Consider the following 16,778-nt stretch of genomic DNA (forward strand, 5'->3'; position numbering starts at 1 on the left):
GCAGCCACCGCACTAGCAGTCATTATTTCCAATGAAAGGCAACGTAGGCAACATAGGCATGTTTTGCAAGCGATAAGGAAAAGGCGAGTTCCTTACACGTGAGAGCGGCAACATATGATGGATTTCTGGGAACTGATCGTCCATGATCACAGAGGAATTGTGGATTCAAAACTTTCAGATGATCCACTCAACTTTATAAGAGTCATGTGATACAGTAACACTTCTTTTAGTACCTGCTGCATCATGAGGGAGCCAGTTCCTTCTGACAAGCACATAACCATAGCGTCATGTGACCAAGAAAAGCCAAAAAAGTGTTTCCATTGCAGTTCTGCCAAATATTGCTTTTTCAAATTACCTGAAAAACCACCTCATGCATGTGTAAAAAGTTTTTGGAAATATATGTTTGAGTTTTTTCAAAATTGACGTGTTTCCATTAGGCATATTTTATGTTCATATTTTCAATTTGAGGGTTAATGTAAACCCACCATTGATGAACTGACAAAGGACACAGGAAAAGACACAGCTATATATACACAGAACTAACCACTAGAACAAGACAGCTGGAGGAGGTTGACACGGGCAAATGGAGGGAAACAGAGGCTGACTGAAACAGACTGGCTGAAAACGAGGATGTGGTCGGGGACACTATGGGTGGAGCAAACAAGACTCATAGAGAACAGATGTTCAGGGAAGACTGGAAACAAGAAGGACTAACGAAACTGATGAAAGGCAGGTGTGATGGAAAACAGGTGGGGAAAAGGCAGGAGGGTCACAGTCTCAAATGATGTAACACAATTGCAGTACATGGCACTACAATTATCTAGTCTTCGTTTTCCCGGTCTCATTGGTTGATTGGCTGAAAACTACAGACCAGATTTCACTGCGCATGTGCAGTACCCCAGTTGTGTGACATCATTTGAGACTGTGACTTCTAATTTTTCCACCCTCCTTGGGAGAAGGTGGGAAGTAAAGCAGGACATTACACATAAGGAGATAACCTTCAAATTATATTAAGAAACAGACTAAATGTGTATGAATACTTGAAACAAGAAAAAACAAAAACATAAAACCCCAAAACACAGTCCAAAAAAACCCCCAGAAACATGACACTTAATAGGTTTTAATCCAGCACTGCATCCAACAATCCCATTTTAATATCGTTCATATACTTTACTGCCCCAATCCTGGCTTCCCTCCATTGGCTCCCTGATCATTTAAGAAGTGATTATAAGATTTTATTCAACACTTTTGGAGCTCGTCTGCCTTGCCCCAAGCTAGGTAATAGAGATGCTGACTTCTTACAAGCCAGCTCATAATGGGTTATTATTATTATTATTATTATTATCTAAGTGTCCATATACTTCTGTCCATGTGGTGTCTGTCTACCTGTTGGTTGTGTTTCTTCAGATAATCCATATTTTTTACACTGCAGTTATACCATAGTGTTGAATTATACCATGAACTCTTTGAACATTATATTTTAAATCAGTCCTTTGTAACATGAATCCTCTTTTGTGCTTTCTGAAATAAAAATATTTATTTGTTTCACTACAGGCATCTCTTTAAGTGTGGTGCCGATGTACCTGGGTGAGATAGCTCCTAAGAATCTGCGAGGCTTCCTGGGTCTCATGCCGAGTATCTTTATTGGCACCGGAGTCTTTGCCGCCCAAATCCTCGGCCTACATGAACTTCTAGGAAAGGTAGTCAACTGCTGTCTATCACCCAGTGCTGATGTGAACATGAGTTCATGAGTTCTTTCTGCACAAATCATGAACGTAAAAGTGAAAGAAAAAAATATCTATTGTATCTAATAACAGCTACTAAGGTAACTGTGACTGATGAACAATACTAAGGGTAGAGTTCAGGCTTTCCTCCTGCCTTAAAGTGTCTTAACATTAGTGTGCTTAGTCCTGCAAGTTAAAGCCTGAAATAGCACATCATGAATCAATTACAGTTAACCAGAGCCTCATTTGATATGTCCAAAGATGTCCCATTTTATCAGAATGTATTCAAAGTTTATAGACATCCAATGCAGTGTTTAACCCTTTAGCACCTCAACTGACATTGTTTTTTCTTTGCTGTGTTCACATGCCTTTCACAAGCATTTACACCTTAAAAGTGTGAAATATAAGAAATGACTTGAAAATTAGCTTTTGAAAAAGAGAAAAAAATCATGAGAAAATGATCACAAAATAGGAAAAATTGCAACTTTACTTTACTGACTTTACTTTTCTTTGTCCTCCTAATTTCAGGTAATTTTCTTGTAGATTTTTACTAATTGCTTGTTAATTTTCAAGTCATTTCTTGTTGAAAAAAACATAATCACTGTAAGGTCATTTTTTGTTTGTTTGTTTTCTTTTCTTTCTCTCTGTCTTTCTTTCTTTAGTTTTATTCTTGTTGATTTTTTTTTTAAATAAATGGAAATACTGTTGTTATGATATTATTAGCACTGGTCTTTTATGGCTCACTTTTACTAGATGAGAGTACCATTCTAACACATGTGTAAGTTTAACTGCACTGTACCTGTTACAGGAGGAATACTGGCCCCTCTCTCTGTCAGTGGTGGTGGTACCCACTTTCATCCAGTTGATTATGCTGCCATGGTTCCCAGAGAGTCCCCGGTACCTGCTGATTGAGAAGCACAACATCCATGCCACCATAACAGGTCAATGTGTGACATTGCTGCATTTCAGCAAAGGGACGCCTTCCAGAAAGAAGAATACACTGCAACTACGCAAAATGTTTAAACATAATTTGGTGATAATACATTTTGAGATTATTTGATTGCATAATAACAGTTTGGAATTGTGTCTACCTTCACAGAGGTAATGCTATTAAAAGAGAAATACAGCAGTGTTTCATCACTATAGCAATAATCAGAGATACCAGAGCTACAAGTTCTGTGGCAGAATAGCAGCATACTGAACAAGAGAAGACCAACAATGAAGCCCTGTGGCATCCCATCAATGATAGAAGAAATACTCTGATCCTTTAAGCAAAACTACTAGGGCTACAGTGTCAAAAACATGGTTACAAGTTAAAGTTTAGCATTCAAAATCTTAAAAGCATCTGTCACAGTTTTCTTTGCAATTTGTGAGACATTTCAAGTGCAATTAGTTTTTTTTCCCATGTTTTTGAAAGAAATCACATAAATTTGTTCAATGTTTCAAAGGTTATCTGGGTTAGTTAGTTATCCTTTCTGACTTTCCAAGTAAAACACATCAGCTAGTGTTGCTGCAATGGCTTTTTTCCAGCTGTGCTCTTGTATCTTTCCTCAACGTGCTGTGACAATGCTGCTTGCTGTCTCCTGTCTCCCAGCGCTGAAGTGGTACAGAGCCAAGTGCAACATCCAGGCGGAAATTGAAGAGATGCAGGAGGAGCAGCGCTCCCTGTCGTCGGTAGAGACACTGTCAGTGTGGAAACTGTTACACGACGGCACAGTCCGCTGGCAGGTGCTCAGCGTGGTGGTCATCAACATTGGCATGCAGCTGTCTGGCATCGATGCTGTAAGGACTCTTTCTAAGTACTGTCTATCCAAATCTAAAACATTTGAGTTTTTATCACAGTAAAAGGTGCTTCCCCAAGGTAGATATTTCCTAAAATATATCCTTCATTTATTTTCTTTTATTTATTTATTCTTTATTTAACTCTTTATTTCAGATTTAATATCTCTTTTAATATCTCTTTATATCAGGTCAGCCACCTGGCCAAGAGGGCAGCATAAAACATTGTTACAACAATAAATACAAGCAGTCAAATACAACTCTGACACTTTACAAAGAGCGAGCACAACCTCCAGTTAAAATGCATCACAGAACAGTCAAATACATTAATATGTGCAACTTTCAATTTCAGTGAGAATTATAGTTGCAATCATATTGACCAAGAGTGCTACGTATGTTGTGGTCTTTTAAAAGTGACTTAAATTCTCCAAAGTAATCAGATCAGGCAATTTTAGGTCCTTCTTTAAGTTATTCTATGAAGAGGAGTGGCGAATTTAAAGCTTTTCTTCCCAAGTTCTGTGGTAAATGAAAATGTTATGTTCTGTGATATGTTGGTTGTTTGTTTTTTTTTTTAAAAAAAAGACATTTTAAATATTTTTTTTATGTTTATAGAGAATGTTACCCAAACTTTAAGAACAACGTTCTGGGAACTGAAAGAAAACTTGCCGCTGAAAACATTACTATAACATTGCATTGGTTGCATTGCACCAAAAATTGCTAGCTGGGTCACAGGTGTCAAATTGCAAGTCTTTCTTGATTATGTCATGCCAAGTCTAAGATTTATGACTGGGGTCAGATTCAGTTCTAAGTACGATGACTTAGCCCTTACTGACCACACCTCTAATAAAACAGTTGTTAATGTTACGTGACCTTTAGTCATACTGGTATGTCTTGTTTTCTGGAGGTCATTCTAAGGTTTAGCAAGTGTTTGCTTTGAACAAACATCTATCCCCTCATTGTGCTTGCTTACCATCAGCTGTTTGTTGCCAAATGGTGTCTGCTAAATGAAGACTTGAGGCTACAGAGATCCTCTGAGCAGCACAAACTCCTGATTCAACAGCATGAGTCTCTTTTCACATCCACTCACTTTCCGGTTGTTCTCTGTTGGCTTTTTACTTCCCTTTGTCCATCTTGACCACTCCCCCTGTTTTCACAGCTCCCTCATCTGATTGATCTAGCTTATTAGACAAAGACACTGAAATGAAAGTAGGCCTAAATGATCCCTCATCGTTTTATAAGCCACGTGTGGTCTCGTGAATAAAGCTTAAAAGCTGGTGTCATCATTTTTCTGTTGATACGATTAGCCAAATCCCCCTCTGAATTATGCCCCGGAGATTCATTAATTATTCAAATGATTACGGGGGCGCCCGGGCCAGAGAGAGCACACTGTAAGCACTGGAGCTGAACTCATTAGCACGCCCTTCTCCAGGCTGTATTTTTAGCTGCTAATTAGCTCTGCCTAAACAAAGTGAAGCAATGCTGAAACATGCATATACTGAGAGCAGCACTGAGGAGGAGGAGGGCAAAGAGGAGGATTCTGGTGATGATGCAACTCTAGAATGAGAGAGATCATATATGACTGTATGTTGAGATTGATTTAAAGTGAAATCAATCAATTAATATGATCAATGAGGATATCAGTGATGAGGATGAAGGTGATGTTGGTGACCATAATGATGAAGATGACAGTGATAATGGAGATGATGGCGTTAATAATGATGACTGAAAGGATAACTTGACAATGACAACAATAATGATGATGATGATAATAATGACAATAATCACAGTAATAATGACATCATGTTGATGGTGATCATAATGTGATCTTGGTGATCATGGTGATGATTACAGTGATGTTCATGGCGATGAAGATGATGATCATGATTATGATCAAGGTGGTCATTGTGATTATTATAATGATAGTGATGATGATTAGAATAGTAATGACCATAACGATGATGATGATGATGACGATGATCATAATAATGGTGATGGTAATCATGTTTGATGAAGATGGTTATGATCATGGTGATAATCACGATGATGATCATGTTCATGATGATGATGATGTTACTAATGATGGTGGTGAGAGGAAGATGGTCAGAGAAACCTCAATACTGGAGTGAGTGATAAGATATATCAGTGTTATTAATTATAATAATTACGATAATTTAATGGTGATGTAGTGATGGTGAAAGTTATTTTGTTTGCCTTTATGATCAAGATGATGTTGATGATAACGATGGCAGTGATCGAAGTGATGATGATCATATTTGATGACGATGCAGACAAACATGATCACAATAGCTCCCAAAGTTGAAACATAATGATTATGGTGAGAGTGATAATGATGCTTACAGTGATGATTAAGTTAAAAAAAAAATGTGGTTATGTTGTTGATGATGATAGTATTTGTGATTGTGATGGGGCAGATGCTTGAGGTGATCTAGTCCTAAGTGCATGTGACAGTTGGCAAGTTTGGCACAATTCCTGACACACCACAGGACACTCCGTGTGTGTGTGTGTGTGTGTGTGTGTGTGTGTGTGTGTGTGTGTTTGCATGGTTATCTACCTGCTCCCCTAACCATCACCGTCTGCTGTCTCCAGTTATTATACCTCCTGTCCTGTCCTGCTCCCCCTCAAGCTTCAAACTGAGTTGAATTGAATGTGAGCAAATGTGCACTCTCTCTCGGTGGTGATGCTGTGCCACCTGTCCAGCCCCTGAGTCCTAAAAGTCTGCCTCCTCATTTAGATTTTTACACCATTGCTTTCTCTTCTCGGAGCATATGTCACATTATGGGGAGAAATGTTTTACCTCTGCTTCTCAACCAAACTGCTCACAGATGACTTGTAACCAGCTGCCTACAAGTCATGCAGCGTGTCTCAATTTTCACACATGCTGTCCTTGATAGTCATCAATCAACACAGCTGTCACAATGAGCAAGACTCTAAAAAGGATTGGTTTAACTGTGGTTTTGTCACAACATTGTTGTACCACCTCACAGAACTGAAATGCTTTCATTCATGTACAATATATCATTAGGTCACGATTTTGTCAGAAGGATGACATCATCAAGCTTGTCAACAGAAGTGGGTGTTCCCACTGTTAAACTGTGATTGGCTGGTTATAGGGAGGTATGGATTTTGTGTGCTCAAAGATTCCATTAACTGTATCATGACTTCTAAATGTAACGTTTCTCTTGGAAACAGTCAGTAGGTAGATTTCCATTAACCCTCAAACTGCACAAATTAAAATTGCAAATACAAAATACACCTAATTAAAACACGTCAAGTTTGAAAAAACTCTCATTTATCGCAAAAATGTTTGTACACCCCCATGAGGTGGTTTTTCAGATGATTAAAAAAAGCCACATTTTGCAAAGCTGCAATGGAAACACCTTTTTGACTTTTCTAGGTCACATGATGCTATGGCTATGTGCTTGCCAGGAACTGGCTCCCTCATGATGCAGCAGGAGCTACAAGAGCTGATATTGCATCACATAACTCTTCAAAAGTTGAGCAGATCATTTGGAAGTTTTCCCAAAAATCCCTTATATGTGGCTGTTCCCACATATAAGGGGCTCACCTTGCCATTATCTCTTATTAACGTCTTTAACATGCCTACATGGCATTGGACTGGAAATAATGACGGCTAGTGTGGTGGCTGCAATAGAAATAAAGCTGTTAATGTTTTGAACATCCATCACCATGCTTCTTCTCTTCTTCACCAGAGGAGAAGTCACATAGCATCACTCAAGAGAAAAGCAGTCATCTCGCAATTGTGTTTTACTGACATTTTGAAAATATCACTTAAATTTTGCACAAATCTGTGATGGAAACCTGCCTAGTGAGAGTTCAATCATGATACTCCAAATAGATAGTCAGTTGTCAATTTCATTTATAAAACCCATTATCATTAATCACAATTTGAACAGATGGAATAAATATTTTACACTGTGTAAAGTACTCATTTAAAAGCGCTCATGTTATACACAGTGGATCTCATTCATTGAGTATTAGTAAATCTGTGAGTAGATTTGCACATTAAACACCTTGCCACTAAAAACCTGCAATGGAAAAGTGCGGGAAACTCAGATATGATTGTAGGGCTCGGCCAGGCTGCAATTTTTCTTTTTTTCTCGTTTTTTTCACTGCTTTAATATTTATGTATTATTTTGTGTAAATAAACTGATGTGAACTGTCTTGTGCTTAAATGGCACTTTCACAGGAGTTTAAATTAACTGAATCAAGAGGGAAGAAGAGAGAGAAAGGGGGAAGAGAGGGAAATTGATGGAACAACAGAGCCTGTGGCAAACCAAAAGAAAGAGAGAAAGAGCAGCGAGAGAGGGGCGGAAAAGGAGAGAAAGAGACAGGAGGGCTGCAAGGGGACTTGGTTGGCAGTGTTTGCTTCTGCCCCCCTAGCATAAAATGGATTATACCTCACCTAACTTCACATTTATTTTTGCACCACAGATCTGGTTCTACACCAATGCCATCTTTAAGGATGCCGGTATCCCAGCAGCAGAGATCCAGTACACCACAGCTGGAACAGGAGTTATAGAGATCATCGCTGGACTCATTGGGGTAATCTTACCAATTCGAGAGGTGTAATGATACTGTAGCTATAACTTTTAGTTGGTGCTGTGTGTAAGTGACGCCTCACAAAAGAGTGAACTTTGACATCAGAAGCAATAAAACTTCCTTCTACACATCAAGAACAATTAAGGAGTTTCTGAAAATCTTCACTCTGAAAGGAGATTTACAAAAGGTCTGTTTCTAGTGACCTAAAACACAGTTTGTGTGAGGACAAAAGGTGAAAACACTGCACAAAAAGCTGAGTATGCAAATACCAGTGGACTACACCTGAAACCACAAAATTAAGCTTAGCGTTAGTTCAGGTAGGCCTTGCCCTTGCTTCTGCAGTCTCCCCAAGCCTTAGGGGCCTGATTCTTGCAGGCAATGGCATTAACCTTGTCGGGGTCTTGCTCTGCCCTGTTCTGAGTGATGGGCGTGTTGTCGATTGTGGTGATGTGTCCGAAAAAAAAGAAAAACGGTGGGTTCTCTTTGTGGTCTTGTGTTCTTGGGTGTTACTTTAGGCAGCGACCTGATGCAGGCCTCTCTTTCGAGAGAGAGGTTGGGTCGCATTTGTGGGATTCTGCACAAGCCCGCGAGGCACCTGTCATGTTGAAGAAGGACCTGCTTGGTCGTTTAAATTTTGCTGCTCCTTTATTTCCCATCTTTTGGACCTTGCCATGACAGAGGCGAACCTCCATGATGTGGTGTCACTGGATGCTGGCTGCAGGTCTGAGCTCCGATTCTGGTCCCTCCTGTGGGCTAATTAAAACAGCGTTTCTTTCTTTTGTAATGGCGCTCTTAGGTCCTCTCCTGTTCTTCGGCTATATATGGACACTGCCCCTTCTGTTGGTTTTGGGGGTTTTCAAGAATCAGTGGTTTGCTATGTATGGCCAAAAGAACTGCTATCATTGCCAATCAATGTTTCCTCTGTTGCACTCATGGAGTATACCCAATAGTTATTGCTTGGCTATTGTGGGGAAAGCACTGGTGAAGGAAATTCATTTTGTTGGTCCTATAGTGATGTGTTGTCCTTTTATGGGTTTCTCAGAGGTGGTGAATCCACTTCACGCAGGGAAGCTTTGATCCCTCGCAAGCCCTCACCATACCTGATGTTAAGATTAATGCACACTATTTTTCCTTAAGCATTAATGACTGATAATGCCAATGAAGGGACAACAATTCTAATATCTGAAAATAATGCTGTTTTTGTCCTATGTCTTCCTTGAGGTGTTACTTGAAAAGCCAACCTCAAGCCAGACATGACAAGGGAAAAGGATATTCCGGGTCTGGCTTGCCTCACGTCTTCGCCTCCTCTGCCATACTACGAGATTCCTCCAGATTGTTTCACAGCTATTCCCCTCGCAAAGGGGCACCAACAACTGCTTAATTTATTGCCCCTGTGGCAACACTCAAAGCTATGGGTCGATAGTTATCTTCAGCCTATGAATGCTACCCCAGGCCCAAGGCACAAGCTATTCTAGAAGCACCAAAAAAAAAAAAAAAAAAAGACTATGAGTGCTCTTTGATCTGCTGGCTTTAGATTGAATGTTAAGCATTTACTTGATTAGTTAAAGCCTTGTTTCCCTGGTTTGTTACTTAGTAGTGAGCCTGATGACTTTATCGTGCTAGTTCCTCCCTACCCAATTTTCGTCTTGGCTACTCCTTCGGCTCTTCCAAGAAGCCTTGGAAGACCAGGGTGGTTTGCCTGATGTGGTCGTTTTGGGTTGGGTTTTTTTTATATATTTTTTTTTATTTCTTTTGCTGCTGCTCTTCCTGCTTCAAGCCTTCCATGTGAGCACATGGAAGGGCAGGGGGACCCCAGAACAGGTCCATACCGCCAAATACCAATAACTGCAATAAACCTAAATTTAAAAGCTGCTTAGAAGTGTTCTTGACTAAGTGGTCCTGTCTGAAGTTGAGAATAGCTTTAGTTCAGGAAGGCCATGGTGTCAAGCACTGCTACCATTGAAATTAGCTCAAAAAGCTAAGGCTCTTTGATCTGCTGCTTTCAATTAACTGTTAAGCATATTCTGATTAATTATGGCTTAATTTCCTTTTTACATTACTTAGTAGTGAGCCTGAATTTATCATGCTAGTTCCCCTAAACCCAATTTGCATCTTCCTTCCTTCCAAGAAGCCTTGGAAGGCCAGGGAGGTTTGCCTTGTATGGACGTTTTGGGGTTTTTGTTCTTTTCTTTTTGCTGCTGCTGCTGTTGCTGCCCTCTCTGCCTCAGGAACGTGTGCTGTTCCTGTTTAATGCTTTCCACGTAAGCACGTGGAAGGGCCAGGGGTCCCCAGAACAGAGCCATACTGCCAAATAAGCTAAATCTAAAAGCTGCTAAGAAGTGTTTTTCTTGTATAAGTGGTCCTGACTTAAATTGAGCATAGCATTAGTTCAGGCAGGCCAAGGTGTCAAGGGCTGCTAATGTTCAGCTGATATCATGTAAGCCTCATCAGCTGATGGCCAGCTGATTCACCTAAACTGATGATTCACTTAACTCACAAGCGCCGCCTTATTTAAGCTGCACTCAGCTTTTCCCTTTCCCTCTGCATGCAGCTTTTGCGCCCTCCTCCTCCCCGCCTCCTCCTTTGTGCCGTTCTGACTTGATCTATGACATTGTGTCATTGATGCCTGCTCTGTGGGGGTTTTGTTCTTTTCTTTTTGCTGCTGCTGCTGCTCTCCCTGCCTCAGGAACATGTGCTGTTCCTGTTTAATGCTTTCCACGTAAGCACATGGAAAGGCAGGGTGTCCCCAGAACAAAGCCATACCACCGAATACCAATATCTGCAATAAGCTAAATCTAAAAGCTGCTGTTTTTCTTGACTAAGTGGTCCTGACTGAACTGTGATTTTGACCGTCTGTTATTCAAACAAGAAATGTATTGTTGAACTATGCACAGAGCTACGTCCTGATTCCAGCTCTGTTCTTTAAACACAGGCATGAGACTGACTTTGTCAAAGTGACTTTGTTATACAGATGCATTAAAGCTCACTGAGCAATATGTTTTGAATCTGTAGTGTATGTATTCATTGAACAGTGTGTGTGACATGAGCTCTGTGTCTCCTCCTGCAGTGTTTTTCCATAGAGAAGCTGGGCAGGAGGCCTCTCATGATCGGAGGGTTTTCCATCATGGGCATCTGCAGCGTGGGAATCACAATAGCCCTCATTTTACAGGTGTGTGTGTGTGTGTATTTCTGTAAAGTCTTGTGACCCAAATCTTTCCAGTAGAGAGAGAAATGGGTAAAAGGCAAATGTGAAAGCAAGCAGCAGCAGCTGCTAATGTGTGCTTTAATATCAGCTGAGCTGATCAGTCAGCCACAGCAAGAGAGCAGTTACTCTGTGTGTGTGTGTGTGTGTGTGTGTGTGTGTGTGTGTGTGTGCGCGCGCTTAAAGAGACAAAACTCTGAATCTGAGAAAATAAGTTGGCCTTACAGCTGTATGTGAAGACTTTTCCAAACTGAAGATCTATGATGAACCACCCCCCCATCCATTTTGTAATTCACAATAAAAATTAAGTGATTCACACTGGGGATTGTTTTTGTACTTTTAGTATATGGTGCCATAGTCAGCATCAAAATAGAGCTTGTTTATCAGAAAAAAATGCTAGCGAAGGATGTCCTGCAACCCCAGAAAGAAGTCCTAGCTAAGCCCCCTATATCCTATAATCCTAGAAATGTCCTAAAATCCTTCAAACATCCTAAAATCCTTAAAACGTCCTAAAATCCTACAAATATCCTAAAATCTGAGAAATGTCCTAAAGTCCTAGAAATGTCCTAAAATCCTAAAGTCCTAGAAATGTCCTAAAGTCTGAGAAACATCATAAAATCCTAGAAATGTCCTAAAATTCTACAAATCTCCTAAAATCCTGGAGATGTGCTTAAATCCTACAAATATAAAATCCAAGAAATGTCCTTATATCATAGAAACGTCTTAAAATCCAAGAAACATCCTAAAATCCTGGAAACATCCTAGGCTTACAATTACAATGGCTGACACAAAAACGCGAATGTCCCCATTTAAAGCCAGTGTTTGGTTCGTCTGTTCTGGGCTACTGAAGAAACATGGTGAGAAACATGAAAATGATTCTTATTTTTAGGTCATTATACATGGAAGAAAATATAGTTATTTTAGTACATTCCATTTCTGCCAATAAATCCAACGCACTGGAGCTTTAATTCAGTGTGCAGATACCACGCAATTTCATCAATTGTATGTTATCTTGCAGCTGGCCTAAATCACTATCTCTGTGCATGTAAACCTCATGGATCCACTAAATGTTTGTACTCGTAACTGCAGCAACACATTCACACTAACACAGACTGTTTGTGTCTGTTAACACACTGTTTTGCATCTGATTCACACAAACACACGCACCTCCGGGCGATGTAGGGAGTCCATTTTCAGAAACACATGCTGACATCAAAACACACAAAGTCTTAATTTGACTTATTGTCACTATGTCGCCTCTTCTTTCAGTCACTTTCCTGTTATCCCTTTCCCACTTTCTCCCAGTTACTTTCTGGTAGAGGACAAGTGGAAGAGAAAGGGGAGGAAAGAAACAGAAGGAAAGACAAATGAACCCATCCCAGATGTTTAACAGGGGAATGAGTGTGGGGAGTAACAGCTGGGCCTGTTTCACTTTCAGTTGGCAGAATGCACTGTATCCCTGCTCTGCCCTATGGAACAGTGACTTAGATACAGGGCTGTGTATCAGCGAGTTGGTGTGAGGTGGTGTTGGAGAAAGATTGAGATTAGAGAAAATAACTAAATGTGATCAGACATGTTGTGCTGTATCTCCTCCCTGCAGGTTCACTTGTCATTTATGCGCTACATTAGTGTCTGTTGTGTGGTTGGCATCATCGCTGGCTTCTGTATCGGCCCAGGTGAGTTGCTCTACACTGCATGTTAACACTTTGAAACCTGAAAAAAGTGACTGGATTTCTTTCAAAAACATGGGAGGGCAACCATCATCTTAAAAAGACATGGCCTAAAAATAAAGAAAGACAGAAAAGTTAAAAAAAAAAACAACAACAACAACAACAAAAATAGTATATCAGTAGTGGTAGTACTAATAGAAAGTGCATTAAAAAATATTAATAAAAAAAATATGGTAACAATTTCTATGAAGCCCATGTCTATAATGTATAATCATCATAATCATAATCATAACACATTATGAACATACTTATAATGCATTGTAATGCCTCTATAGTGCTGTATAATCATAGTTTTAAGCCCTTGTGGTTATTTATAATGCTTTATAAAAATAATAATAATAATAATATTATTCCCCAACTGAACTTATAAAGAACTTAAGAACAGCATCTCTACAATCCTCAACACCTAAAGTTGAGGACTGTAGAGAATAACAGTGATAATAGTGCAGGGTGGTGTCTCTGGTTTCAATACAAATATTCCAAAGTCCTCTGACAGCAATAGTGCATTGACCACTCCTTGACAAGTGTGCACCTTTAAAGTGACTGTGGAGCTCACTGTCTAAATACACAGGGCTTTAAATTACCCAACAGTAAACCAAACCAATTGATGATTCGAATCTTGGACTTTCATGGGGCAGCCATAACACAACAAATCTAATAAGCAGAAATTGTCCCGGTGTCCCTTAACATCCAAAACAGACACAGGAGGGTACCTAGTGCATCATATTTTGATGTATAGGTCCAAAAACAAATCAGGGGTATTTGACTAGTTGGGATGAGAGCGTATGCGTCGTTGACCGTGAGTCTTAGGCCATGTTTAGATGATAATGGCCTTACTAAAAACGGAAAAGTCTTTCCTTTGCATTTCTAAAAAAAAATCCACGTTCATATGATAATGTGAATCCCATAATGTGCGATCCTCGTGTACATGGATCCACAAAAACAACTGAAAACTCTGTATTATGCATGCCAGGCCATTGGTTGGAGGTGTCACTTTGTAATGACATATGCCACACCTATGCACAAAGTGCAGCCGTGATGTCACCGTTCTCACAGGATCCACACATTACCAGTGTAGACAGCAACAGAGGGGGAGGTATTTTCAAAAGATTACACTCTGAAACCCCGTTTCAAAAGTTGGTTGTCAGCCCCTCAAAACACACAAACAGCCAAACCGCAACAAAAGTTTGCCATCTCATTCATGAACAGTTGCTGTGGAAACGGCTCCTCAGAATGTGAATAGCAGGTACAAGAATTAAAGCACCATTATTTTTAATCCTTAAGCAAGTAGTCTGTGTGAGGTGATCTGTGGCAGTAAGAGGGATTCCAATTAGTGCATCAACAGAGTGATAACGATGATTCTGTTAAAATATAATTGGCTGTTACTTGCCACACAGCTGTGAGTGAGCGTGTGTTGGGATGTATATTGCAACCAGCTGGTTCCAATTAGTCAATACAAGCACAACTTCAGTGCTCTGCCCCAAGTAATACTATGAGATGCTGGAATTTGTGACATTTTGGGCATTTTTGGGCAGGGCATTCCACCATAGCCATTCATCTTTCAGGGCATTCCTGTCAGTTGAGATATCGGCTGATCATTTTAGTCTATTGCAGACTGTCCACTGTGGATGAACCAAAATGACCACGACAGTGATTCTGGAAATTTTTGTCAATCACTCTCTTCCTTGAATTGGGATGGAAATAGAAGGTAAATAGAACTAACTCTATCTAGAAGGAGAGATACCACCAGAGGGAAGTGAAGAAATTTACTTTCAATCAGACCTGAATGCAACTGAGCAGGGCTGATTGTGTGTGTGAGTGTGTGTGTGTTTAAGAACAACGGAATGTAAAAATAAAGGTTACTCTATCCTGTACTTTCTGTAGGACTTTTACAGGTGATAGACAGCACCACTGACATGGTGAGTCTACAGAGGTTCGGGCCGCTTTCTGTTATTAAATGGCTCCCTCTAGAGGTCAGAACCTAAAAATCCTTAGGGGGTCTTGTAATCTCAGGAAGATCGAGTCCTGTAGCTCTAGCTATTCATCTTTAAATGAACATATGGCTCTCATCCACATACTTTACATGCTGTTCTGCAGCATCTAACATTGAGTGATAAATATGCCTGTTTCCTCTTTCTTCATGTTCTGTGGCCTCCCATAACAGAGACATATAATGCAGTTTAAAGAAATAATAAAATATTAATAATACATGTATTCTTTGATATATGAATCCCTGATCCACATGGTCTGGCACTCACCTTATCACCTGATTCTGTTCTCTAATTAGTCTTTCATGAGCCTTTTTTTGGCTGTGTAAAGTAATAAATGAACTTAAATATATTTTATATAAACAGCAACTCATCAATGAAACTGTTGCTTCCTTGTCAGATGTATCCTGTTAGGAGAATCATCTGCACTTCTTTTATATAAAAACACAAGATTTGTGAATATAAAATGCTGCCTCAGCTTAAAGAATATAAACCCTTTCACAACTTCCTCATGTCCCAAGGAAATATTTATCAAATGTATATTTAATCCTACAAGTCGTGGAGTGATTTTAGATTATAGGTATTCCACAATTAGTGCCATAAAAGTGTGTATGATGTAAAAGCTGACACATGCTCTGATGAATTATTATACAGGAATAAATTTAAACAGATTTTGGATTCTTTAAGTTTGGGGTCAGAGCATACAAATTTATTACAGAAAGCCGAAATAACTAGCTGGAGGTATTGAGTTTGAAAGATGTGTGCCTATTGAAGAAAAAAATCACGTTACATTGTGGGATATGTAGGATCAAGTTTTTTTGGAACTGAACAGATTTTGACTGTCTGTTTTAATTTGTGTCTCATGAGCAGTTTGACCTTCTGGATGCGCTGCTAAATCACTAGCATGCTCCTTTCAATGAGCTCTAAGCGAACTGTGTGATTTGCATTGATGTTTTTATGTTATGTTCTTGTTCCAGCCGGGGTTCCCTTCCTGATCACAGCAGAGCTGTTTAAACAGTCCCACCGGCCGGCTGCCTACATCGTTGGAGGATCGCTCAACTGGCTGTCGAACTTCACCGTGGGCTTCGTCTTCCCCTTCTTACAGGTGACAGCTTTACTATGTGCTGTCCTGAGTTAGCGTTTCTATTTTCTATATTCTAAAACCACTGCTCTGGCTTTTTAATAACTACAAATTTAATGTGTATGCTTGTAAATGTGTGTTGTGTTATGTGTATAGTGTGTACCTTTGCAGTTCTTGGGAGAAGCCAAAGGAAAATTTGGTAACACTTTCTATGAAGATCACATCTGTATTGCATTATGACGGCATTCATAGTGAATTATAATGCATTCATAATGCTTTATGAATGCACTCATAAACACATAAAATGCTCACTGATGAACAATAATCAATAATCATAAACCATTATAGATGTGACTTATAACGATTATAAGTGGAAAGGGTCTTATGGATGCGGTTGACTTGTTATAAACTAGAGGTTGAATGCTGGGGCTTATAATGCATTCTAAATATTTATAGACACTTATTTACACATCAATAATTAACTGTAGTAAGGACTCGTAGTGTGATAAAACAATCTATGCTGTATCATAAGTTATCATTGCATGTCTTGAGTAACGTGCGGTACCAATTGATGCATTTATAATAATGTATGCTTCATCATAATGATTTATTGTAGGTGTAAAGTAAAGTGTAATCATTTTCATGCATTTATAAGAATATATGCCGTGTCATAAGTGATTGATGTGTACCATT

The 16,778-nt window shown here is 39.5% G+C and overlaps 1 protein-coding gene across 1 annotated transcript in view; it reads left to right on the forward strand.

The window, feature by feature from the left end:
- slc2a15a (solute carrier family 2 member 15a) overlaps positions 1-16,778 on the forward strand; it is a 38,564-nt gene that overhangs the window by 19,161 nt on the left and 2,625 nt on the right. The window contains exons 5-11 of the mRNA XM_042502418.1: positions 1,555-1,700; positions 2,533-2,665; positions 3,319-3,506; positions 7,977-8,087; positions 11,152-11,253; positions 12,887-12,962; positions 15,982-16,109. Of these exons, the coding sequence (XP_042358352.1) occupies positions 1,555-1,700; positions 2,533-2,665; positions 3,319-3,506; positions 7,977-8,087; positions 11,152-11,253; positions 12,887-12,962; positions 15,982-16,109 (884 nt within the window). The remainder of the gene's footprint in view (positions 1-1,554; positions 1,701-2,532; positions 2,666-3,318; positions 3,507-7,976; positions 8,088-11,151; positions 11,254-12,886; positions 12,963-15,981; positions 16,110-16,778) is intronic.

Source organism: Plectropomus leopardus, chromosome 15 (genome assembly GCF_008729295.1).
Source record: "Plectropomus leopardus isolate mb chromosome 15, YSFRI_Pleo_2.0, whole genome shotgun sequence".
Classification (NCBI taxonomy): Eukaryota; Metazoa; Chordata; class Actinopteri; order Perciformes; family Serranidae; genus Plectropomus; species Plectropomus leopardus.